Here is a 27,068-nt window from a genome sequence, read left to right as displayed (position 1 = left end):
CAATTCCCAAAGAATTACAAATGTCCTATAAACATTTTGAAAAATATTCAACTACACTGGTAATCACAGAACTGAGAGTAGAACAATGCATTCTCTTGCCTGGGTAATTGGCAAGGACTAAAAAAATTATGTCTTTGTATTCATAGGGTCTGAGGAAAGAGGTTGTCCCTCACTGGTAGAAATGTAGAACTTCCTGGAGGATAATTAGAGAAAATGTATCCAAAACCTTAAATGTGCATACCCTTCACCCCAACCCTACAATCCCTGGAAATGTGCATGTAGACAGAGACATTCTGCTTCTAGGGATTTTCCCTACAGAAATAATCAGAGATGCACCCAAAAATATGAGTCTATTTATAGCACTAGTGTCTGTGAGGAGGAAAAAGTGTAAAAAAAAACCCTACGTGTTCAGTAACAGGATTAATTAAATTACAGCATACATGTGGTAAAAACCTATGCAGCCAATAAACACTGACATTTTGAAAGAAGAATTAATGACATGGAAAAATATTATGTGAAAAAAAGTAGATTTTTAAAAAGAAGTAGAGTATGACTCCAATTTTATTAAAAATGTTTATAGGCCTATTAAATGTCTAGTAGTGCATGTATTTGGATAATGCTTGCATTTATTTGGATAGTGCATATATTTGGATAATGTATTTGGATAATGTTATAAGTGATTTCTATTTTCCCTGTGTGCTTTTCTGTACTTCTCCCAATGTACACGTTACTTTTGCATTAAGAGAAAAATGTAGTAAATATTATTTTTTTAAGACAAGAAAAGAAAGCTGTGGGCAACTTTTTATTTCACGTCCTTTATCAATTCCTGGAGAGAAGCAAGGGAACATTGTTATTACTGGCCATATGCTTCTGATAAGGATCAAGGTGTGGCAATTTACTACCCAACATTACAGGAGGCCTTTTGACATCACTGGTTAAGAAGCTATTGTGTTGGCTCCATTGTGAAATGGGGTTATGACTGTTTTACAACATGATTTTCTGGTAGCCAAAGGGATATCTTAACTTTAGCACTTTGTTGAGGTTTATCTTCTTTCTTGGAACTGTAATTCCATTTCAGTTGCAGGCAAGAATTATGCTCAAATGAAGACAGAGAAGTCTGAGACTACAGTTACGGGTCTTCCTCTAGTACTCAATTATATCCTTTATTTTGGAAAGAACTTATGAAAAGAACAATAATCTTCTTGCCTTTGAGTTTGTGGGGCTACATATAAGTTATCTTGAAGTCTATTTTTTAAATGCAAATATTAAAAAGTACATATTATATTGGAAGAATTAGAAGTTACATTCATAGGTTAGCTTAAAATGTAAAATTTATTTACTTATTATTATTATTATTTTTAAAGATGACTGGTAAGGGGATCTTAACCCTTGCCTTGGTGTTGTCAGCATCATGCTCTCCCAAGTGAGCCAACCGGCCATCCCTATATGGGATCCGAACCTGTGGCCTTGGTGTTATCAGCACCGCACTCTCTCAAGTGAGCCACGGGCCGGCCCCAAAACGTAAAATTTAGAACCAATGCCCTTCCAATTTTCATTACAAAGCCATATTATGACAACCTATGTTACCTGTGACATTACTTTTTCATTTGTTTCATTAGTCTTCATTACCCATACTTTTACATAGTTTTGATTATATGTATGTGAAAATATTTTTATTATTGTGCCTTATGTTGTGAACTTTTTTATGTCATTGAACCTCATTAATAATCTTTCCCCTTACCACCAGCTCTACCCCTCTTTTGCAGCTTGACCCCCTCCTACTCCTTTCTCCCTGAAACTTGTCCCTTCTCCCCTTCATTAATAATTTCTAATGGTTGCACCTAATACCAGATCTGGCAAGTGGCTCAAATGTTAATTTACTTCATGTACAATAAGTTACAAATATTTAGTGAGTGCTTACCGTGTGCTGTATTGGGAATATTTCAAAGAATAAGACAAAGAAGGTCTCAGTTATCACGAAATCTCCATTCTAGCAGGGAAAGACAGAAAATTTTCAAACCCATGAGAAAAGTAATTATTATTATCTCTATTTGAGCATCTGAACTACAGAAAGATCAGGTAACTTGCCCAGGATCATCCAACTGGTTAAAGCACAGCTTTCAACCCAGTTAAGCTGTTGCCAGGACTTGAGTTCTTAGCTACCCCTCCACTGGTACCCACCAAGTGCTCTGGGAAGTCAAAGGACAGGTCAGTTAGAGCTGAAATAATTGTATTAGTTTACTTGTTGCTGCTGTAACAAATTACCACAAATTCAGGGGCTTAATACAAAACAAATTTATTGGGCTATAAATCAATTTCACTGGGCTAAGGTCATGTCAACAGGGCAGGTTTCTTCTGGATGCTCTGAGGGGGGACCAGTTTCCTTGTCTTTTTCAGCTTCTAAAGGTTACCTGCATTCCTTGGCTCATGACCCTTTCTTCCCATCACTCCAATCTCTTGCTTTTGTTATCATATCTCCTACTACTACCTTTGATCTTCTTGCCCTTGTCTTATAAGGACCCTTGTGATTACATTGCACCCCTAGATGAACCAGGGTAGTCTATCTCAAGATCCTTAACTCAATCATGTCTTCAAAGTCCCCTTTACCATTTAAGGGAATGTATCCACCCATTGTGGGGATTATGATAAGGACATACTTGGAAGGGCTTTATTCAACCTACCTAGAACTAGAACTAGAAGAACTAGTATTTGTGCTTTGGGACAGATAGGATTGGGGTGGGAAAGGGAGAGCTTTCTAGCAAATTGAATCTATAGAGTGCCTTTCCATGCCAGGTTCAAAACTAGGGCTTTGCGTGTTTCCTAGGGCTGCCATAACAAAATACCACAGACTGACTGGCTTAAAAAACTAGAAATTTATTTTATCACGGTTCTGGAGGCTAAAAGTCTGAGATCAAGGTATCCGCAGGTTTGATTTCTTCTGGGGCCTCTCTCCTTGGCTTGCAGATGCCCACCGTCTTGCTGTATGCTCATACAGTTGTGTCTCTGTGCATACACGTGTTTAGTGTCTGTCCAGATTTCCTCTTCTTACAAGGACACCAGTCATTTAGGACTAGCAAGGTATGGTAAGATGTTTTAAAGTCTACACTAGGGGCCAGTATTCTGTCCTGTTTAGATCATACTAGGAGAACTGTCTTAAATTCTGATCACTAAAGAGACTGACAAAGTGAAACGTGTAGCACAAAGGAAAAATGAGAAAACGAAAGTTTAGAAACCATGAAATATAAGGGACGGTTGAAAGAATTGGATCTGTTTGACTTGAAATAGGATCTAACTTTTTTGGTTTTATTTTATTTTTTTTTTTCCTTTTTGTCTTTTTTCGTGTCCGGCAACAGATTGCAACCCTCAGTGTCACGCCCGTACCGGACCGGGACTGGCAACGGGATCACAACCCTCGGTGCTGCGCCTGTACCTCGCTCAGCCAGTGAGCGGGAACCGGTCTGTATGTGGGATCCGAACCCTCAGCGGGAGCGCCGCCGCACTTCCCAAGCGGCGCACTGTAGCAGTGCGCCACCGGGCCGGCCCCACACTAATTACAATTTTAACTTGATCACATTTTTAAAGACCTTATCTGCAAGTTCAGTTACATTCTGAGACACTGGGGGTTAGGACTCCAACATATAAATCTGGGGGATACAATTCAGCCCATAATAGGCATGAACATATGCCAACTCAGTTAAATGCTGACAACAGCCCAAGTGTGGCAGTGGGAGGAGTCAGAGCCAGGACTGTCTGCTCCAAAGGCCAGGACCTTGCCATGGTACCTGCTGCCAGGACAGTTGTGATGGCAGAGAGGAGTGAATGAACATGGCCTGTGGACATGGAGATGTGGTTTTTTTTTTTTAGGTTTAACAGAAATCAACATAGATTTAAATTCTATCTATCCTGATGCAGTTTCAAAATTCTGTGACTTGAAGCCAAGCGTATTTCCCTTTATAAAAGTGGGGTACAATAATCCTATTTCTTCTTTCCTTCAACTCACTGCTGCTATAGCCAAGTTACAGGTAGAGGATGTACTTTGAGTTGGGGAAATAGTAGGGTGTGGTCTGACTGTGAAGGCCTTTACAATCTGGTTCAGGCATTGAGCAATTTAGTGAAGATATCCAGGAAGAGGAAGAGACAGCACTTGTAATTTTTAGGCCCTGTACCTCCATTCCATTTCCACCCCCACCATAAATTTATGCAAGGAAATGTCCAGTTTATGAAGTTCTTTCACGTTTTCTATTTATAACCTCACAGTGACTCTGACACAGAAGAGTAGGGCAAGGGCCCTGTATTTGTTTTTGTGTTGCTGTAACAGAATATCTGAGATGAGACTGAGTAATTTATAAAGAAAAGAGGTTTATTTGAACGAATCCATTCCTTTGAGAGCTCACTTATCCCCTCCCCCCAGGAAGGGCATTAATCTCTTCATGAGGGATCCGCCCCTATGACCCAAACCCCTCCCAACACTCCCACACTGAGGACCAGATTTCAACACAAGCTTTTGGGGCACAAACGTACCCAAGCCATATCAGTTCCTCTCCACTGAATGGATTTCCCAAGACAATACTGGGTATTTCAACTGTGGTTAAGTTCCTGGCAATCCCCCCTGACAGCTGTGCTGGGGATAGCCAGTCCCATTACTAGGATGACTGCTCTACTTCTACTGTTGCTAAATCTTTTTTTCTGTTTTTCCTTTTGCTCCCCCAAAGCTCAGGTTGAACTCTGATCCTCAATGTAGCAGTGTTGGGAGGTGTTTGGGTCATGGAGGCAGATCCCTCATAAATAGATGAATGCCCTCTCTGGGGGGTGCTGGTGGTTGATTAGTGGGCTCTCGAAGGAATGGATTCATTCAAATAAACCTCTTTTCTTTATATATTACCCTTACCCATTTACACTACTTTTTCAGACTTTTTAGTGGGAAAAGGAAGAGAAATTTTAAAAAACTAAAATAATTCAATTAAGTCTAAGCAGGTTTTTGAGAGCACGAGAACCTATGAATTAACTTTATATTCTCCTATCCCCATTTATCACAATGGCTGCAGGATTTTTATTGATTTTAAGATTTGTCCCATTTTGACTTTCACCAACTAACTCAGGAAATGAAATAAAATGGAAATACACTGCACTTACTCTCCACTATTTGGAATCAGTGTTAATGGGTTAAGATGTTCAAGCATTTTAAAATACGGGGTGATATTTTGAAGAAAACAGAAATCACCATAGATTTAAATTCTATCTATCTTGATGCAGTGACAGAATTAGATAAGATCGAGGCCAATCATATTTCCCTTTATAGAAGTAGGGTACAATGTTCCTGTTCTCCCCTTCAACTCACTGCTGCTACAGCAGTTACAGCTGCCACTGCTGCCCTAAGTCTAAACACTCACTCTCAATGGTTCCGTATTTACTGAATAAATGGTTAAATGAATTTTCCTATGCTTATTTATCAGATCCTGGCACATGTAAGTGTTCTATGCATCACTATCATCATCTATCATAATTATTATGCAATTTAACAATTTAACTACTGCCCACAACCCGCAAACACAAGTGACTGTCTCCCCTACAGCCCCCATTGTCCATGAAAGTCACTTAACTCAAGTAAAATATATTTTAGGTTGACAGTGATAAGTGCTGAAGAGAAAAAAACAATAAAGAGCAAGGAGACAGGAAGCATGGGTTGCATTTGTATGTGAAATCTTAGAAGCAGTAGCTGAGAAACAACTCTTTGAGAAGGTGACATTTAAGAAAAGACCTGCAATGAAGGAATAATTTGGGGAAAGCATTCCAGGCAGTGAACAGTGATAGCAAAGGCCCTGGGGTAGAAGTCTGCCCAGCCTGTTTAAGGAACAGTGAGGCAGCCAGCATGGCTGGAGCAAGTGTGAGTGTGGACAGCAGTCAGAGATGAGGCCAGATCACAAGGGCCTAGCAGGTGACAGGACTTTTAGTTTGGACTGAGTGACCTAGGGAAATCCTGGAACATTCTGGGCAGAGGAATGACATGGACTTACTTAGGTTTAAAGAGAATTACTCAGGCTGCTGTGTTGAAAACATTCTGAAGCCAGCAAGGGAAGAAATAGTACATTTAAATAATATGTCACTATCCTATAAATTATAACTGCATAACATAAAAAAGAAACAAATAGAAATTAAAGTCCTTGGGCCAGCCCGGTGGCGCACTGCTATAGTGCACCGCTTGGGAGCGTGGTGGCACTCCCGCCGAGGGTTCGGATCCCACATACAGACCGGTTCCCGCTCACTGGCTGAGCGGGGTGTGGACGCAACACCGAGGGTTGCAATCCCGTTGCCGGTCCCGGTCCGGGTGCAACACTGAGGGTTGTGATCCGTTGCCGGACACGAAAAAAGACAAAAAGGAAAAAAAAAAAAAAAAAAGAAATTAAAGTCCTTGATGACTGCCTGCTTGCCTGTTCTATTCATTGTAGCTGCACAAAGAGACGGGATCTCTGAACAAATGTCAAGGTTGGTAAGAACAGCGGTACATTTGGCTTGGCTATAATAGGTAAAAAATTTTATTTGCTTACTTAAATTGTCCTAAAACATAAAAAACAGCATTGTTTCCTGAATTACAGCTTTTGACAGTGAGTAAAGGTCACAATAAAGAACAATAAGCCCCAGCTTTCCATAGCAGCTTTTATTTTTCCCTAAAAAAACCGAGAGTCCATTTTCCTACAGAGACATTCATTTAGATGAGATACACATCTGAGATACACATCAGGTTTTTTCTAAAGTGCTAAAACTCATATAACTTCCATAAACTGCAGATGAGAATTATAATGGGCAGAAGAGTGCATCAACTTAAATACTCAAGGTCATCTCAAGTCCTGTGAGAGTCCCTGGTTTCTGTAACAGGAAAAGAATTTTGCTAGCAAACTGTCAAATTAAAATCCAGGTAAATGCGCTCTAAATCTTCATCTTCTACCTCTTAACTCTTTAACACACTATAACAGATTGCTGATTTAAATCTAGTTACGTGGTAACAAGATTGTAAAAATTTGTTTTAATAATTCCTAGATAAACATCATTTGCTAATTTTCTATTCTACTATCTATATTTTTCTTTGTTTTGTCTGTCTTCTTTTCTTTCCACAAATTCCCAATAACAATCCCTAAAAAAACTATTAGTCCTATTGTTCGGTTGGAGGTAAATTTTTCCCAACAGTCCTCAGGTCGGTGGATGTCTAGAGTGTAAATCTGTAAGGGAAGAACACAACACTGCATTAGTAACTACTCTGAACTCTGGGGCATCTCAAACATGCCAATGCAGAGAACAAGACAGCATTTTGTTATAGAATTTTAAGCAATGGGAAGCCCTTATTGTATCCCAGTTTCCCAATGTAGAAAAATCCACCATATCTTTCACCAGGAATCACCCAAGTTGTTTCCTAAAATCTTCTAGCTGAAGGGTGTGTGAATGTTTTGAGAGGCAACCTGTACTATTTTTAGTTCTATTTAGAAGCTCCTTGAGCTGGCCAGTTAGCACAGTTGGTTAAAGTGCAGCATTATACTACCAAGGTCAAGAGTTCTGATCCCAACACAGGGCAGCTGCCAAAAACAAACAAACAAACAAACCAAGAAGCAGCAGAAAGCTCCTCCTTTTACTGAATGATCTAAAATCTGCTTCCCTGCAACACCTACCTTCCAGGCCTAGCTTTATTCTCTGGAGCAGTTTCTAAGCAGAGAACAAGTCACGTTTGGGGAGGACAACTCTATCATACAGGGCTCTCTGGGGCACTGGAAGATATTGAATATACCTGGCCCTCACCTACTAATTGTCTATAGTGAGCCCTCCCAATTATGATAACAAAAAATGCCCCTATACGTTTCTAAATCTTCCTCCCATCCCCACATAGAGACTGAGATCTGCTGCTAGCAACCTAGAACAAACATAATCTCTTTTCCCCCATAGTTCCCCTGCAAATATATCAAGAAAGTCTCGTGTTCCTATCTTACTCTTCCCTAGGATTAGGGAAAAGTAATTCATTATCACGTGGTCTGCAGACTTAAAATCATCATGATTTCCTTTCTCTTCAAATACTAGAAGGCTATGTTCATCTTAAAGTACTGCATCAAGGACTGGACAAAGAACCATAAATTCAATTTAAAATGTAAGGTGGTTTCCAATATTTCTTATAATATTTGTGATTGTCTTCATAATTTTTACCCTCCTCTGCTAATATTTAGATGCTTAAATATTAATATATATCCACTATCCAGACCAGATAATCAATTGATGATGACAACCCTCATGGAACTGAACAGGAAAATGGTGAAATCCCGGAGAATGACCAATTCATATATTTTAGCTTCCATGGTGAGAAAAACAATGAAGGGGATAGAGCATGTGGTTTACTTTAGAGACATACTTTAGTTTCCTCCATACCATGTTATGCAAGTCTTGTCTACACTAAGTAATTTGTAATAACCTGTATAAAATAGATTATCTAAATACAGGCTCACTAACATCTCTTCAATTCTGTTTGATGAAAACAACAGTAACTTTTGATATAAAAATACAGTCCAGGGAAGCCCCCCTGGGCTCCTGAACCGGGGTGGGGGGCCTCCCCCAGGACCTCGGCCACGCCCCCCCCATGTCTGCATCCAGCCCAGCAATGACCCAGCTGCCACTGGAAGACCCCCAGCTCCTCAGCCATGGCAGGGGGCCCACAGGCCTCAGCCACACCCTCCCGCTGTCTGCAACCAGGCCAGCAAAAGAGCCACCTGTGGGCCAGCCCCGCCCCCCACCTTCCCCTCCGCTTCTCCCATCACCCTTCAACATCTTAGAATGTAAAAAAAATAATAAAAATAAATAAAAACAAAAACCAAATAAACACACAATCCATTTATTAGCAATCAATGTAATTAAAATTAGATTTAGTTCATTCACTTTATAAGTCAATAATGGAGATTCTCAATAGAAGCCTGTGGAGGGTAGGGGATGTGGTATGGGTGATTATCCAAAAATGACAATTTCCTTCTGTCTAGGCAGAACCTTGACATGAATAGGATTTCATGTCTTGTCTGGCCTTGATCTCTACGCCAGTGGAATCCAAACTTATGAATTAAGATTAGTTTGCTAACCATCACTAGAAAACCAGATGAAAAAAAAAGTATTGTTTATCAGTTTGCTTTTAGAGTAATTCAACTTAATCCACAAGCTTCAGACACGGCTGAGATTTTTACAGACATGCATCAGAAGTAATTCCAGGAAAATCAACAGAGAAAAAAATCCAGGTTTAGGTTCATATTATTTCTCTTAAATAATACAGCTAGCTTTTTTATATGCCAATTGGGGCAGGGCGGGGAACAGTTCAAGGCAGTGCAAGCCACGTAGTTGCTTGTTTTAAGAAGTTCCTTGTTTGGTAAACATAGAGGGCACCTTGTTTAAATAATTGTTGTAATTTATACCAAGGAAAAACGAGGGACAAGTAAGAAAAAGGTCAAACCTGGTGAGTCAGATGGGTTCCTACAGCAACCAGAGCAGCATAGTAGGGAAGAGTCTGATCACTGTTTACTCCCACCAGGCTCAGTGTCCCCAGCATGGCAACACTGAAGCCACTGAGCCACTGCTTGGTGTTTTCACTGAACCGCAGTGCCGTGGACTTAAGACCAATCAGGGCATCATCTGTTTTGTCCTAATAAGAGAAAGGAAAAAGAAATTGTCTGTTCTTTGAGATTTAATTCACATATCCTGAAATCCACATTTTGAAGTATACAATTTAGTGGTATTTAGTATACCCACAAGGTTGTGCAACCATCCCCACTACTAACTGCAGAAGAAATTGTCTTTTCAAGAATATGTAGACATATCATAAGGTGTGAAAGATGACAGTAGTGGTCAGTATTAAGTGTGCAGGCCAAATCAAAGTTAAATGCACTGCTAAAATAATCATCCAGCTCTATTTCTATATATCACTGCATTTCTTATAACCCTATAATGACTTTTAACTTGCATTTTTACTAAATTAGGATTAAAACAAGTCTAATTCTTCACATAGCTCCTTTCTACCTCACAGTTCTCAAATCTCAATAACTTCTTACACTTTTTAGTTTCAATCCTGTTAAAATCAGATGTAGAAAATGCTTGCTTACTACCTAACTTACCACAATCCATTCACATTCCACTTCTGGCCCAATTTATTTCTTGCCTCTCCAATCAAATCCTTTCTGTTTATGTAGAACTAGGTCTTTACCGGCTCCCGCTCACTGGCTGAGCGAGGCGCGGGAGCAACGCCGAGGCTTGCAATGAGCGCGGTGGCGCTCCCGTCCGAGGGTTCGGATCCCACATACAGACCAGTTCCTGCTCACTGGCTGAGCGAGGCGCGGGAGCAACGCCGAGGTTTGCGATCCCGTTGCCGGTCCCCGGTCCGGTACGGGGGCGACACTGAGGGTTGCGATCCGTTGCCGGACACGGAAAAAAAAAAAAAAGAACTAGGTCTTTATGATGCAGCTGCCTAGTTTCCTCCAGTAACTTTATTTGTAAGAATATCCATATACTGTTGTTAACTGTGGTCATGTGGCTGTGTGCTGAACTCTGCGCTGACCTGCAGGCACAAAAGTTACGTGACAGGCTATCTTTTGGGGCCCAAATCCAAACAATAATGAGTGTGGAGTTAGTTTATCTGTTTTTCCGTTCATAGTGCAATCACCTTCAGGGAGCAAACTGTATCTTAGTTATGTGAATTACAAAAGTGTCAATGAGTATGTGATGTTTTTTTTTTTGTTTTTTGTTTTTTCTCCTTTTTGTCTTTTTTTTTCGTGACCGGTAACGGGATCGCAACCCTCGGTGTCGCGCCCATACCGCGACCGGCAACGGGATTGCAACCCTTGGTGTCGCGCCCGCACCGTGCTCAGCCAGTGAGCGGACCGGTCTCTACATGGGATCCGAACCCTCAGCGGGAGCGCCGCCACACTCCTAAGCGCCACACTCAACCGAGTGTGCCACCGGGCTGGCCCTGTGATGTTTTACTGAATAAGTTAATCTAACTGGAGCATAGTTATCCTAACCACTGGTTGTAGACCTTACTGCAAAAAGTAAAGGCATCTCTCTTAAACTATATGTTTCGCTTCAAAAATAAGGCTGCTTACAGATCCGCTTTTCATTATAATACAAATGTTGTGGGGTAGTAGGTGTTAGTGGAAAAAAATAGTATAAAATACAGATTGAAATATTAGAAAAAATTTTTTATTAAATTATGACATTTTTTATACTGAGAAAAAATTTTAAAATGTATTATCATCACACACACAAAAATGATGACTAATTGTAGTGATGAATGTGTTAATCTGATTGTGGTAATCATTTCATAAAGTATACATATATCAAATAATTACCCTGTACACCTTGAATATATACAATTTTTATTTGTCAATTATACCTAAATAAAGCTGAAAAAATAAAGTTCATTAATGTAAAAGAAAAATTAAGGTCATAAACCAAGAAAAGCAAAAAAAAGGAGTTTTAAAAATTAAGCTTTTGAAAAAGGCAGTATCAAAAGCTATGAAAGTATTTATACCTTTTAACTCAATACTACCACTACTGAAAATTTACCTGAAAAAACACACTCACGAAGTATTACTGATGAAAACAATATTAATAACTATGAAAACTCAGAAAGAACTTAAATGGCCAAAATAGTTAAATAATTAAAAATAAATAAATTTTAAAAAAATTATGACATGTCAAATCAATGGACTATTATGTAGTCTTAAAGTGACAATGACAAGAATTGGCAAAAATACAGGAAAATGTTTACTGAATAAAAAATCTGCATAATACAATTATTAGAAGCATACATAAAGGGGTAGGAAAGTACAGCGATTAAAAGCACAGACTCTGAAGACTGTTTAGCTTGATTCTCAGTTTTCCCACCCACTAACTATGTGACATGGGCAAGTTACTTTTCCATGTTTCTTCATCTGTAAAATGAGGATAACAGTACTCTCCTCGCAGGTTGTTTTGGGGATTAAATTAGTATTTGTGAAGTATTTAAAACAGTGCCTGACATATGAAGGTACTTCAAAAAGTCCGTGGCAGGGCCGGCCCGTGGCTCACTCGGTAGAGTGCGGTGTCATGGGCAAGTTACTTTTCCATGTTTCTTCATCTGTAAAATGAGGATAACAGTACTCTCCTCGCAGGTTGTTTTGGGGATTAAATTAGTATTTGTGAAGTATTTAAAACAGTGCCTGACATATGAAGGTACTTCAAAAAGTCCGTGGCAAAACAGAATTAAAAGATAAGACAAATCTTTCCATAAACTTTTTAAAGCACCCTCACACAGTAAAATGCCTTGATAAACATATATAAACATGAAACAAAAATGTTTTGTTAGAGCCATGGAATTGCGAATGAATTTCTTTTTAGGAAAAAATACTTTCCCCTTAATTTGGTTCTTACTTTAAAGCTCTTAAATAATAACAACTAAACCAAAGTTAAAAAAAAGATATCATTCCTTTACCTGATGGGCATAAATAGTATCATACATTAGTGTCCACATAACTCCAGAAAAATAAAGAGGCAGGCAAACAGATGGATCACAGGAGCCCTTGATAGCAGACCATCCAAGCAATGCTCCCCAATTAAAAGTCAATCCTATGATCAGTAAAACACAAAGAGGGAAAAAGTCTAAATGTACTTTAGAATTTCAAAGAGAAGGAGAGAGCCATTGGTATGTACTAAGTGCTTGCTATGCAGTAGGCTCTGTGTATGCTGTTTTTTATTTTTATTTTTATTTTTTTCCTTTTTGTCTTTTTCCGTGTCCGGCAACGGATCGAAACCCTCAGTGTCGCCGCCATACCGGACCAGGACCGGCAACAGGATCGCAACCCTCGGTGCTGCTCCCGCGCCTCACTCAGCCAGTGAGCGGGAACCGGTCTGTATGTGGGATCCGAACCCTTGGCGGGAGCGCCACCATGCTCCCAAGCGGCGCACTATAGCATGTGCCACCGGGCCGGCCCCGGTTTTTTATACGTTCCTTCATTAAATCCTCTCAACCCTCTGTGATAATTATTAGCTTCATTTTACAAAAAAGGAAATAGGCTCAGAGAAGTTAATTAATAATCAAAATAATACAGATAATGGAAAGAATAATATCCTGTGATAAAGTAAATAGGAGATTTAATGAGAACACTTACCCTACCTAGTGTGGTGCCTATAACTCTACTTCCCCTCTAAGCTACAGAAACAAGCCTACAGAGAGGAACACTTATTTATTCTATAAGCCCATTTTCCCTGAGGACTGTAAATAAGCATATGTTTACAACCTCTAAATCTCCATGTGCAATCCTGATCACTGCTCTAAGCTTCAGACTAGATACTGAACTGTGTGCTGGACATCTCTGCCTGTAAGTCCCTCAGGCACCTTAAATTCAATGTGTCCCAAATGTCTTTTCTTAGAACCCCCTTTTCTCCTCCTATACTGCCTACTTCCACCCAGAGTACCCCCTCCTCAACTGATTAAGTGCCTCTTCTTTGTGGTCCAAGGGTACTTGCACATGCCATGTTGTTCAGCAATGACCTGTTTATCTGCTGTCTCTCCTATCTCCTTAAAGACGATGAATATGTTTCAGTCATTTTTATTTTCCTAGTACCTGGTGTGATTCCTGGAACAAAGTAAACTTAAAAGTTCAAAAACTGTTTGAAGTAAATATACCAGCTTCTTAATATGATTCTGTAGATAGGAAATGCTTATGCTTCTTTTACCAAGAATCCCAGGTCAGTTGATAATATAATTTTCTACTTTTTTTTTTTTTAATAATAAAAAGAAAAAGAACATTCAATGAGATCTTAGGAAAAGATAAATGTTCCACCACAACTTTCCCACAAATCAGGCTGGCATCGATTTCTTGGAGTATCTTTTAGTTATTTACTGGAAAAATGGTTCAAAGAACTGGAACCATTCTAGGAATATTCTAGAAATAGAAAAGTCTTAGATTTTTTGCAATAGATTTTGACTTACCTATCTACTTATCTACCTATTTTCCTTTCTTTTCACTTACAAATATGTATTCAATATCTGTGTTGTGCCAATATGTAAAGAATGCCTTATCTCTTAGTCATTTACAACTTATTAATGTGGAGATACAGGAGGCTTTCAATATATTCTTCTTGAATTAATGCTGTTGAAATAAGTAAGTGCAACATTAGAGTGCTACGGAAGCCCACAGGAGACTGTCTAACTTCTCTCTGGGAGGTCTAAAGAAGTCTTCACAGAACAGGTGCTGTCTATTATACATAATTTTAACCCTTGTTCTCCTGCCATAGAGTGCTTCCTACCCCATTCTTCAAACTCTTCAGGGCATCTGGATTAACCACCTTTTCATGATATACCTAGATTTTAGAAAAAGCATTTCAGAAAATAATAACGATGACGATAATGATAATCTTAATAAACATGCAAAATTTCTTAACTAAAAAAAATGGCTAACTGTCTTCCTTTAAAATATGAAAATCTATTCTTGGTTTGGCAAATTTCATGACTGATGACATCTGTCACTATATATATGTACAGTTTGCAAGTATCAAAGAAAATACTTATAGGTCGTTTGAGCTCACCCAAGGCTAATTGAGGCCAGTATGTAATTCTCTTCATGAGTGGGTAGGTGATGACAAGAAGTAAGGACGCTGCTCCCAGAGCTATACTGAAAACAAGAAAAACCATCAAAAAGATTAATGTCACCACCTCTTAGAAATCACTGAATACTTCAGACAACATCATTAGTAGTATTGGAAAATATTTATTTTAAATTATATTTTTTGTTATATAAATTCTCTTCCTAGACTTTGACTCCCCCTACTTACAGGACGATTAGAAAAAAACCAACCAAGCAAAATAATAGCTAACGCATACAGTACTTTCATGTATCAGGCGCTGTTCTAAGTGCTTTATGTTTGTTAGAACATTACAATCCTCACAACAACCCCAAGAAGCAGGTAGTTTTAGTATCGCCCTTTTTTTGCAGATAAGGAAACTGAAGCAAAAAGAGACTAAGTAATTTGCCAACTGTCATACAGCTAGTTAGTAGCAAAACCAAGATTTAACCTAAGGCAGTCTGACTCCAGAGTCCAACCTACTAACCACCATATGCTATTGCCTCCCTAAACTCTGTTTGCAAACAGTAAGGGGTCCAATAAACTGAGATGTCCTAACTGAGAATCAGACTCAAGACATTCTTCCTTATATGCATTACAGGGTCTTATTTCTCTAGAAAAGAAAAGCACCTATGAAAACATGGTAACATAAGATGTTCTTTGATACCTCAAGGAATTCCTAAACCACCCTTCTAGGAATAACATTAAAAGTGTTTTCGCATTACTGATGCCATCAGGTCAAGGCATGTAATTAAGTCTAGTCTCTGCGAAGTAACACTCCTCCCCCCTTTTTTGTCTTTTTTTAAAAACTTTTCTTTTTTTGGGGTGGCTGGCTAGTACAAGGATCAAACCCTGGACCTTGGTGTTATCAGTACCACGCTCTAACCAACTCAGTGAACTGGCCAGCCCTATTTTTTTTTTTTTTTTTTTTTTTTTGGCAGCTGGCCAGTAAGGGGATCCAAACCCTCGACAGCCCTGTCTTTTTATGTCTAATTGAAGCACTTTATAAGGAGCCATCTGATGCACAAAGGTTTAATTCTCTCTGTTTAAGAGATATAGGAATGAGTCCTCCCACTTTTTTCTTCTGTCACTAATTAGTAACATGACCCTAGGAAAAATAGTTCCTCATTTTGCAAAATGAGTATAATCACTTCTGTTTCCATCTATTTCAGAGATATCGCCAGCATAAATAAAACTATATGTATTCGTGAGGGTGTATATGTACACATCCAAGAATACCCTTAGAAAAACTATGAAAATGCCAAGTATCCCTTAGGGAACAGGTAGTGCGAAAACTGAAATTGGTTCAGAATCAATTCAATGCTGACCTCTTGACTCCCTTGGCTGAAAGCATTCTTGAAGCAAATTTTATAGGGCTGACTTACAGATGCTCCATAAGTAGCCAATAAATATCAACTTTGTGATAAAGATATTTCAATTTTGTTTTATTCCTACTCTCTCCATTTTAAAAGATAGATTTTACATATGATTATGAAAAACACATTTAATATACCTGTAATAATTCAGACACAGAAGGACACCCAGTGCCAAGGTCAGCTGTCCTCCAAGAAAAATGAAGGACTGAAACGTTGAAATGTCTCCAGCAGCAATTGGGCGATTTGCTGTTCTTGTAACCTTAACACATAAAAACAAATACCTTAGCCTCATATAAAGGCTCAATCATTTATTTAAACATTTAATCACAAAACTGGACCATGACAGACACTAAGGCATAAATATAAATAAGGAGTGAAATCAACATTTGAAGAACTGCCAAAAATCAAAACTTCATATTTAAGACAGCTTTAAAAAGAACTAAAAATTCCCACCACTCATTCTCCTATCTCCCATCCCCATCTCCAAACAAACAAAACAACTTCCTTACCTTGCTATTTAGCTACTCAGCTTAGCAAGACATATTCAATAAAAAACCTAAAGTATTTACTAACTGGTCCTTTACAGAAAAAGTTGGCCAACCAGATTCATACCACGTTTCACTGTGCAGTATAGCTGCTTGTCAAAAACTGTGAGTCATTACTCAACCTGAATAGGGTGACCAGAATTGGATCTTTTATCACTGAGTTGGTTCCTATAGTTCCAGATTAAAAATGTTTGTTTTCATATTTGTTTCAGGATATTATCATTTTTCTAGCTAGTATTTCAGTGTTTACAATTCTAAGAGCTACCACTGCATCATGTCATTGAATCCTCACAATGACCCTGTCTTTCAGCCATTCACAAGGTCTTGCCATTTCTTTTTTTTTTTTTTTTTTTTTTTTTTTTTTTTTTTGTCTTTTGTCTTTTTCCGTGTCCGGCAACGGATCGCAACCCTCAGGGTTGCCCCCGTACCGGACCGGGGGCCGGCAACGGGATCGCAACCCTCGGCGTTGCTCCCGCGCCTCACTCAGCCAGTGAGCGGGAACCGGTCTGTATGTGGGATCCGAACCCTCGGGCGGGAGCGCCGCCGCGCTTCCCAAGCGGCGCACTTATCCAGTGCGCCACCGGGCCGGCCCAGGTCTTGCCATTTCTAATGTTGATTAAACTGAGGCAGAGGCTCAGTAACTTTGCAGGGTCATAGATACTAAAGAGTAGTAGTCAGTCCAGTCCCATGGTCCATACTACTAACCACAAGGTCACACTACCTCTTCGTACAATGATAATTACCTAGCTAAATTTGAAAGCCTCAAAGAAAGCATTCTATCAAGATTAAAAATTATGTAACATGAAGATCAAAACATATTCTATGTGGTTTCTATGCAATCAGAATGCACATAGCTTACAAAACCAAATCATTAATACCTGTGTGTTGAAATTATTTCAATGCTCTTAACTTAATGTTTATCAGATGATCACTGAATAGTAGATTTTATGAATCAACACACTTAGCCCATATACTCTAATAGTAATCCACTTATCACTTAATGTACTAGCAATTTACTTAACCTGTAATGTATTAAGCATAATCCTGAGCCATAATAATATATATGTCCTTAATGATATATTGCCTTCAAAAAACTGAGGTAAGCATTATAATTTGGCCAACATTTTTAACACATTTAAAAAAGATGCACATAACATTTTAAAATTCATGTGAGCAAAACTACTTCATTAGCTATAAAACACTCATTTAGTGCTTTGTTGTATGTCAATACAGAGTCTAAACTTTCTAGCCAGGATCTATCAGCCTCTCCCTCCAGGCCTGGGTCCTTCTGGAGCCTGTGTCCACCAACCAGAGTCTGCGAATTCTCCACTCTGAGCCCGTCCAGACTGCCCCCACCCCAGAGATCGACTTTAGCCCCAATAATCATGAAGTGCACATCTATAAGAACGGGAACCAATGGGTGAAAACTCAGGAACTCAAGGAGCACAATGGACACATCACAGGTACTGACTGGGCTTGCAAGAGCAACCACATTGTCACTTGTGGGACAGACCGAAATGCCTATGTCCGGAGTCAGAAAGATGAACCAACCCTGGTGATTCTGAGAATTAATCATGCAGCCACTTTTGTAAAGCAGTCCCCTCTAGAGAACACATTTGCTGCGGGAAGTGGAGCCTGACTCATTTCTGTTTGTTACTTTGAGTCTGAAAATGACTGGTGGGTAAGAAGGCACACTAAAAAGCCTATTTGCTCCATTGTCCTCAGCTTGGATTGGCATACCAACAATGTTTTGCTGGCAGTGGGACCATGTGACTTCAAATGCTTTCTGCCTACATTCAAGAAGTGGATGAAAAGCCAGCCAGTACACCCTGGGGCAGCAAGATGTCTTTTGATTAACTGATGTCAGAGTTTGGTGGCAGTGGCACTGGTGGCTGGGTCCTTACGGTCAGCTTCTCCATCAGTGGGAGCTGCCTGGCCTGGGTCAGCCACAACAGCACCATGTCCATTGCCAATGCCTAAGTGTGTAAGTCTCAACTCTGAAAACAGATCCTGTCATTCCTGAGTGTATTGTTTGTCTTGGAGAATAGCACTGTAGATGCTAGCCATGACTGTTGTCTGATGCTGTTTAACTACTATGACCACAGGTGCTTGACCTATGTCACCAAGTTAGACATTCCAAAACAGAGAATCCAGCACAACATGCCTGCATGGAAAGCTTCTGCAGCATGGACAAAAGGGTCACAATTGAGGGCTGCAATACAGCCTTGGAGACGCTGCACCAGAATGGCATCACGCAAGTGTCTATTTATGAGGACAAGAAAGACTGTCAAAAATTTTGCACTACTGGTATCAACAGAGCCATGACAATTCGTGATTTTAAGACCTTAGAGTCATCTATCCGGGGCCTCCGGATAAGGCAAAGCTGAGCGAGCCTCCACGATGCAGCATGAAAACCATGACTGACTGCAGCTCAGCCATGTGCAGAGGTAAGCCAGCCCCCAAGGAAACACTGACAATACATATTGCTCAATATTGTGTGGTTCTGTTTGAATATAATTGGTGAAATGTGTTGGTTTTTTAAAAGCAGCAGTGATTGTTTTGGTTTGGTTTTTTTGCTATTTTATTCCATTCTTGACCAAAGCTTCTCTTTAAGTAGTTTATTATAAAAATTTGTCACATTAACTTAAAGGAAAGGGCAAAGGGAGGTATGTAAACTGTCCACAAGAATATTAAATAAAAATACTGAATGTGAAAAAAACCCCAAAACTCTTCCAATCAGAGAAAAATGGCACAACAGGAAAGATATCTAACGTTTCCTTTTATTTAGGGAGAAAAAATTGCTTAAGGGGGAACTAAAACGGCCATACTTTGTTAATTTAAAAATGGGAAAAGTTGGTTGGTTTGAATATATTATTTATTTTTTTTGGTGGCTGGCTGGTACAGGGGTCAAACACTGGACCTTGGTGTTATCAGCAGCACCATGCTCTAACTAACTGAGCCACCTGGCCAGCCCTGAATATATTATTTTTTTTAATAAACTTTTGTCTTTTGGAAAAATTATAGATTCACATGCAGTTTTAAGAAATAACAGAGATTGCATGTACCCTTTATCCAATTCCTCCCAATAGTAACATCTTGCAAAACCATAGTATAATCTCACAACAAGAATATATAACAGTACCATCACCACAAGGATCCTTCGTTTTGCCCTTTGACAGCCTTACCTTCTTACCTCCTGCTTCCATCCCCTCCTGAATTCCTGGCAACTCATCTATCCATTTCTATAATGTTATTTCAAGAATGTTATATAAACACAGTATGGGAATCACACAGTATGTAACCTTTTCAGATTGGCTTTTTATCTGTCAGCATAACTCTCTGGAGATTCCTCCAGACTGCTGGATGTGTCAATTGTCCATTCCTTTTTACTGCTGCAGTTTTCCAGGGTATAGACTTATCATACACTGTGCAGCCATTCACTCACTGAGGGACGTCTTGTTTCCAGTTTGGGGCTATTACAAGTAAAGCAGCTATAAACATTAATGTACAGGTTTTGTGTTTTCATTTCTCTGGGATAAATGTTCAGGAGTGCAACTACTAAGTTGTATGGTAGCTGCATGTTTAGATAAAAAAACAAAACAAAAAAGCCGCCAAACTCCCAGTCTTTTCCAGAATGGCTGTACCACTTACCCTTCCTGCCAGCAATGTATGAGTGATTCAGTATCTCTGCACCCTTGCCAAAATTTGGTGTTATCACTATTTTTTCACTTCAGACATTCTAACAGGTTTGTAGTGACATTTCATTGTAGTTTTAATTTGCATTTCCATAAAGGCTGAGGATGTTGAACATATTTCCATAAAAGCTGAGGATGTTGAACACATTTGCAATCTGTCTATCCTCTCTGGTGAAATGTCTTTACCCATTTTCTAACTGAACTTGTTTTAGTGTTGAGTTCTGAGACTTCTTTATATGTTCTGAATACCAGTCTTTTGCTGGATATGGTGTATGCAAATATTTTCTCCCAGGATGTAGCTTGTCTTTTTATCCTCTTAATGGGGTCTTTCACAGATCAAAAACTGTTTTGAAGTCCAATTTATTAATTTTATGGATTGGGCTTATGGTATCTCGCTCTCACTGCTTTCAAGATCTTTAAATTTTATTTAGTTGTCATAAGTTTGACTATGGCATATCTTGGTGTGGATTTGTCTCTCATGATTTTGGTTGTTCACCTTCTTGAATGTAGATTTATGTCTTTTGCCACATCTGGGATGTTTTCAGCAATTATTAGTTCTTCAAGTATTTTTCAGTCCTGCCCTCTTTTAAAATTTTCATTTGGGGGCCGGCCCGGTGGCGCACTGGATAAGTGCGCCGCTTGAGAAGTGCAGCGGCGCTCCCGCCCGAGGGTTCGGATCCCACATACAGACCGGTTCCCGCTCACTGGCTGAGTGAGGCGCGGGGGCAACGCCGAGGGTTGCAATCCCGTTGCCGGTCCCGGTCCGGTACGGGGGCAACACTGAGGGTTGCGATCCGTTGCCGGACACGGAAAAAAGACAAAAAGACAAAAAAAAAAAATTTTCATTTGGTTCTCCTTTAAGTTTTCTATTTCTTTGCTAAGACTCTATTTCTCTGCTGAGACTTGATATTTTAAATTTGTTTCAAGCATGTAACTGCTCATTCAAGCACATTTATATAATCACTGCTTTAAAAAACACTGTCAGATAATTCCAACATCTCTGCCATTTCAGTGTATTCATCTACTGATTATCTTTTTTTCACTCTAGTTGAGATTTTCCTACTTTTTGGTATAATGAGTGATTTTTAATTGAAACCTGGACATTATGATTATTATGTCATGAGACAGGATCTTATTTAAACCTTCTATTTTAGGTGACCTTTTTTGACATAGCTCTGGTAAGGAAAGGGGGTGAGGACACTGCCTAATTACTACCTTGTGGGCTAGAAGCTCATGTTCCCCAACTGGCCTCCACTGACACCTGCCAAGTAGGCTTTTGTTGGGGCTATTTTTTTTGGGGGGGGGGGGGGTCTATGCTCATTGGTGTTCCTGTTGCTGGCTTCTTTAGTTCCAAGTCTGGAATACGTGAGGCAAAAAAAATCCAGGAAATTAACCACAGTGTTATTCTTTGGGTCCCAAGGTCTGTAGACAGTCTGCCACATTCTCTCCACAGTCTTCTTATGTTTGTTTTATATATAACATCCAGAGGTTTTAGTTGTACTTAGTGGGAGGAATAGGGTCTACTCCATCTTCCTGGAAGAAGTCAAAATCTACATAATTAGTTTTAACACTAGTCAAAAGTGTGGGACTGAAACTTTTAGGGTAGACTGTCTACCAAATAAGATAAAGCGACTCAGAAATTATAATTTTGCATTTCATCTTCAAATTTCCTATCCACCAAAGTCAGAGATCCTAAATTAGTTTTTCTGGGTTACTGAGAACAAAATGTTTTCAAACATTTAATCTCAAATGTTCACTTGTTTAGACAGACCCATGCTTCACAAATGTTACGAATTTACAGCACTATTTTTCATTATCTATAAGCTTTATATGGAGCTAGCAAATTTTTTTTTAAAAAATGATGAACTACTTTAAACATGTTCAAGAATTATGCTGAAGTGATATAGGAAAGAAGCCTCATTCATATAGAATGTCGAATGAAAAACTGACCAGGACGTGTGAACTTCCAAATCAAGAAAGTTTGCATCTCCTGGCAAATCAAAGCATCCCAACCATGTTATTAGCATGGTCGAGATGCTTAACCTTACAGCTCCTGCCACTCCTCCACTACATCCTATCCTCCAGCCACACAAACCATGTAGTTCCAGTTATCAAGCACAATATGCTTTATCTCAGCCGTACCTTTGTACCTCCCATCTAGAGTAACCTTCACCCTCTAGCCCACTCTTTTTTGGTCATCTTATCCTGCAAGAATTCAAAGGTCACCCCCCCCACCTGAAAAGTTCTGACTTTCTCCCATCAGTTGAGGTAGGTGGTCTTCAGTAAGTTCCCTGGTGGAACTATAATTATTAAACCCTGAGGTTAGGAATGTCATCCTTCATTCATTCAATCCTAGAACTTGTTTCTGGGTCTCATACACAGCTAGTACTGTACTCAATAATGGTTTTTTGAATCACAAAATATATTAATGTGACAATTCTCCATAAACTAAAAATTATTATAGGTGTGCCGTGCTTAAGGAAAATTCAGACTATATGAAAGGCAAACTATGGGTGATTATTCACCTTATATATGTTTATGTAAGATTATTCATTTTATATAAATCACTATGGGTTTATTTTAAATTCAAAGTCCACTTGATTATTTAATCAAGCATTTAATGATCTTATTATAGCACAGCTGCTAGGACAAAAAGGCAAACAAGATGGCCCCTTCCCTTGATAAAATAATGGTCCACTAAGGAACAAAGAAATAATTATAAACACGCATTAGAATATGCACAGAAAATAATCCAAAAGAATATAATGTATCAAACTGTTAACTAGGGTACTGAGATAAGGAGGACTTGTACTTTCTATCCTTTCCATTTCTGTCTTGTTCGAATTTTTCAGAATAGGCATGCATTATTTTTCTGAGAAAAAAGAATAAAGTTATGTTTTTTAAAGAAATAATTATAGCAAATGCTAATAGGGCTGCCTTGGTTCATTTAAATTAATATTTGATTTACATAAGAATAGTTAGGACTCCAAAATATGTCTCAAAGAAAGTGATGACAGATCTTTTGGACACTCAAAGGTTCAGAATGGATTTTCCACTTTCACTCCTAAACTTTAACTCCTTTTCCTCAGGTCATCCAAATTCTTAATTTACTTTGTAAAGATGAAGTACACACCTTGTCCCTGTGGCCACTCTTGTGCTGAGAAAGGAAGTCACACTGTACTTTGTAACACCAGCTATTCAACTGATACCGGCACTTCTCATGCTGGATTTCAGTGAAGACACTAAATGATCTTGTTGCTTTATGTGGCATTCAAAAGTGATGCCATCACGTTATTCTGCAGAATTGAGAGGAGGCTCTCCATTCCTTTCCAGGGCGAAACTACCTTTTTATCGTAGTCCCGGTCCCACATGTCATTGATAGTACAGCCTGCTCCACGCATCAGAATAGCACCAGTGCCAAAGAGGGATAACATGTACCAATCTGGAAAACAACCTGGTTCAGCTGCCAAACCAATGCTCCATGTACATGGCAGATACAGTAGCCAGGTTCCTAAGCAAAAATGAAAAGACAGAGATGGTAAAAATTCAAGTCAGTTAACTGTCTTCATTTGTTTAAATACCATGTCCCAAAGAAGTAAAGAACACCATAAATAAAGTCAAAAAAACACATGACAAAACTTGGAAAATAAATTTACAACTCATATCACAAAGGATCACTCTCCCTAATATTAAAGAGCTCCTAGAAATGGAGAAGAAAGAGATCAATTAAAAAATGGATAAAGGACATAATAAAAGCTCACAGAAAAAGAAATACAAATGGCTTATGAAGAGATACCCAACTTTGAGAAATACACAACAAAATTATACTGAGATAACATTTTTCATTTATCAGGCTGGTAAAACCCAAAGTCTGACAACATACCCTGGGGTATTGGACACTCTCAAGTACTTCTGATGAGGCTGAAAAATGATCCTATGCTTATAGAGGACAATTTAAAAATCTTTATTGTGTGTATGCACGGGGTAATTTGCCCAAGCCACACAGGTAGAAAGTAGCCAAGGTGGAATTCCAACCCCAGCAGTCTGGCTGCAGTCTATGTCCTAAGTCCTAAATCTAAATTTATACCTAAATCTCCTCATACATGGAAGTTCTACTTTTGCTTTTGCCCCTACTGATTCCCAGCAACTTTCTTCTGAAGTAATATGAAACAATTAACTGCCAATTTCGTGGAAAGAGTGCCACCTGCTGAAACTTCCTAAAATAATGCAGCTTGACCCATTTGAAAGAAGTTATATTGCCTTATCAAAAACAATGAACCTCCTAATTGTTTTATGTAGGTAGCAAGATATAACTTCAAGAAAGTAAAACAAGGAACATAAAATTATCCCATAGGGCTGGCTGCTTAGCTCAGTTGGGAGAATGTGGTGCCAATAACACCCAGATTAAGGGCTCAGAACCTGATTACCAACGAACTGCCAACAACAACAACGAGTTATCTGCCAACAACAATAACAACAAGTTATCTCACAAAAGAATTTAGATAAAGAATATCAAACCTGGAATTCTACTACTGTCAATTATGGTTCTTGCCATATGGCAGGGACTCAAAAAATGTTTGCTGAATGAATTCTAACACAGTACTATTAAAAAGTTTTCCGAAAAATCCTGTGATCATCGCTTTATTTAGAACCACAACATGCAGGCTGAGATTTTCTTAACATGCTCATCATATGTAATAACTATAAGCACAATTGTCTCCAATCCCCACTTCTGGAGTAATAATGACTAATATTTTTTGAGCACTTATTATATGCCAGGCACTGTTCTAAGCGCTTAACATATATTAATGAATTCTCATGACCTTATAAAGTTAGAATTATTAGTATCTTCATTTTATAGATGGGAAATGAAGGCCCAGAGAGGTGAAGTAATTTAACCAAAGCCCCTCAAATGAGCAGAGTCAAGATTCAAATACAAGAAGTCTGGCCCCATAGCTTTGCGCATAACCCCTCTGTAACCTCCTGTTACATGGTGGGATTTCCAGTCACTAAGACAGAAGCCAGAGGTTTAATTGCAGAAATGGGAATGATGGCTGTTCATCTGTCTTGGATGCCTATAGGCCCATGCTGCAGCTCTATGATACAGACCCCAAGAACAGAATTATAGTCAGGCTTCAGATTAGAACTGGGCTTAGAAATTTATGCCTGTCAACCTAAATCTGGCCCCAAAACACAATGCATCACAGTCTCCCAATGATAATAGGATTTTATCTATCATTTAATATGCTTTTATAGTTTAATTGCTGATTGTTATAACTCTTAGTGCTCTGGTCCCAAATAGGTAGTGCATATAACTAGAATACTGAAAGCAAGGCCTAATTTGGGGTCTTTTTGATGGGCAAGGAAGGAATGAATGTATCTAGGCATTGAATGTATTTCCATACACTGCAATGGTAAATCAGTCTTGTTCTCTCTCGTTATCCATCTTCTTCTGTCCAGCTCTTGTCCAGCCTCGTCTCCCACTATTTTCTATGTCCTCTTGGTGTTCCAGGTTGGGCTTATATTCTTAGTGTTTTAATACTCTACCCTTGGGTAGATCTCTTCCCCTCTGTGCAAAATCGACCTGTCCTTTGGAGTACAATTTCTTCTTGAAACTTTTTCCAGCAATGGAGACCCACAGTAATTTATCAGTCATATTTGATCCCATACTTTCCCAGCTCACCAAATAGTCTGTCTTTTTCAACTAGACTGGAGTTAATTGAAAAGCAGGGAGTTTCCATAGCTCTTTCTATCTCTAAGGCTAGGCAATGTGGTAGGGATTTATTAATCATGAAATACTACTGCCAAGGAATGCTCTAGGCACTAGATAGAAAAGTCATATATATGTGGAGCTTATATTTTATAGGAGAAGTCAACTGACCAATAAGTGCATAAGATTAGTTACTGGTGAGTGTTATGAGGAAAAATAAATAAAGGGATAGAGAGTGAGATGGTAGATGTCAATTTAAATAGGAAGCTCAATGGCCAGCCACCAAATAAATAAACAAATAAAATCTCTAAATAGGAAGCTCAGGGAAATCCTCCCTTAGGGAGCGATTGTGAGCTGATAGTCCGTCCATAAGCGCAGTACCTGCTGCGATCAGAAGAATTAAATCTTTGCGTTACAGGTGATCCTGGAAAAAGAGCTTGGACTCAGCATCAGAACACTGGGTTCTTCTGATCTGGCTCTGACAAGGAGTCTTAGTTTCCTCGGCGTTGTAACTGTCTTAATTATTTGCCCTGTGGACCTGAGAGGACTGCAGGGAGGATCAAACACTATACTGAATGTTGGAGTGCTTCCATACTGTAAATCTGAGCAAATGCAGGGCCACCGACTACGGAATGTTCTGCTAGTTTCACCGTCTAGACAAGTATTTGTGGAAGGAGTGAATTTTTCCCCCCATCTCGGGGGTTCAGGATTCAGAGGGGCATGAAGGCCGGCGAGTCCCTTCAAAGACTGTCCCGAACCAGTGTTAAGATGACTCGCCCGGGGTCGCACGGCGCCTGGGAGCTGAGCCCCGGCTTTCGGACTCCCGGCTTTCCATTACGCCTGGGCCAGCCACGGCGGACAGCTACGCGGGGCAGACTCAGGGGCAGCGGCCCGCAAACCTCTGGCCCCTCGCGCACCCGCCCGCACTCACCAATGGGCTTGTCCAACCGCATGAGGCGCAGGTAGGGCTGCAGAGAGCGCGGTGCGGACTCCACGATCGCCGCCGCGGACCAGCGGAGAGGGCGCCCACGCGGCTCCGGCCCAGCCGGGGACTGCCAGTTCCCCGAGGGGGGCGCGCATACCGGGCGCGCCAGGGCCAGGGAGCGGCCGCGGGAGCCCCGCAACCACGCCT

General features: G+C 39.6%; 1 protein-coding gene and 1 pseudogene across 2 annotated transcripts; one reads left to right on the top strand and one right to left on the bottom strand.

The window, feature by feature from the left end:
* Nucleotides 1-6,640: 6,640 nt before the first annotated feature.
* On the bottom strand, nucleotides 6,641-27,061 carry COQ2 (coenzyme Q2 4-hydroxybenzoate polyprenyltransferase). 2 transcript variants are annotated; one of them, XM_008568801.1, is made up of 7 exons: nucleotides 26,868-27,061; nucleotides 23,571-23,737; nucleotides 16,124-16,245; nucleotides 14,575-14,660; nucleotides 12,479-12,612; nucleotides 9,467-9,655; nucleotides 6,641-7,214 (listed from the first exon to the last, which is right to left on the bottom strand). In XM_008568801.1, the coding sequence occupies exons 1-7, from the start codon at nucleotides 26,887-26,889 to the stop codon at nucleotides 7,050-7,052; spliced, it is 885 nt and encodes a 294-aa protein (XP_008567023.1). In that variant the 5' UTR covers nucleotides 26,890-27,061; the 3' UTR covers nucleotides 6,641-7,049. The 2 variants fall into 2 exon arrangements, with proteins under 2 accessions (XP_008567023.1, XP_008567024.1); XM_008568802.1 differs by lacking the exon at nucleotides 26,868-27,061 and having other exon boundaries at nucleotides 23,360-23,656.
* Nucleotides 17,604-18,918, top strand: LOC103587323 (annotated as a pseudogene).
* Nucleotides 27,062-27,068: the final 7 nt, after the last annotated feature.

Source organism: Galeopterus variegatus, unplaced genomic scaffold, assembly GCF_000696425.1.
Source record: "Galeopterus variegatus unplaced genomic scaffold, G_variegatus-3.0.2 Scaffold443, whole genome shotgun sequence".
In the NCBI taxonomy this organism is placed as follows: domain Eukaryota; kingdom Metazoa; phylum Chordata; class Mammalia; order Dermoptera; family Cynocephalidae; genus Galeopterus; species Galeopterus variegatus.
Note: the sequence above shows the minus strand (reverse complement) of the source record. Positions and strands in the feature narration are given on the sequence as shown.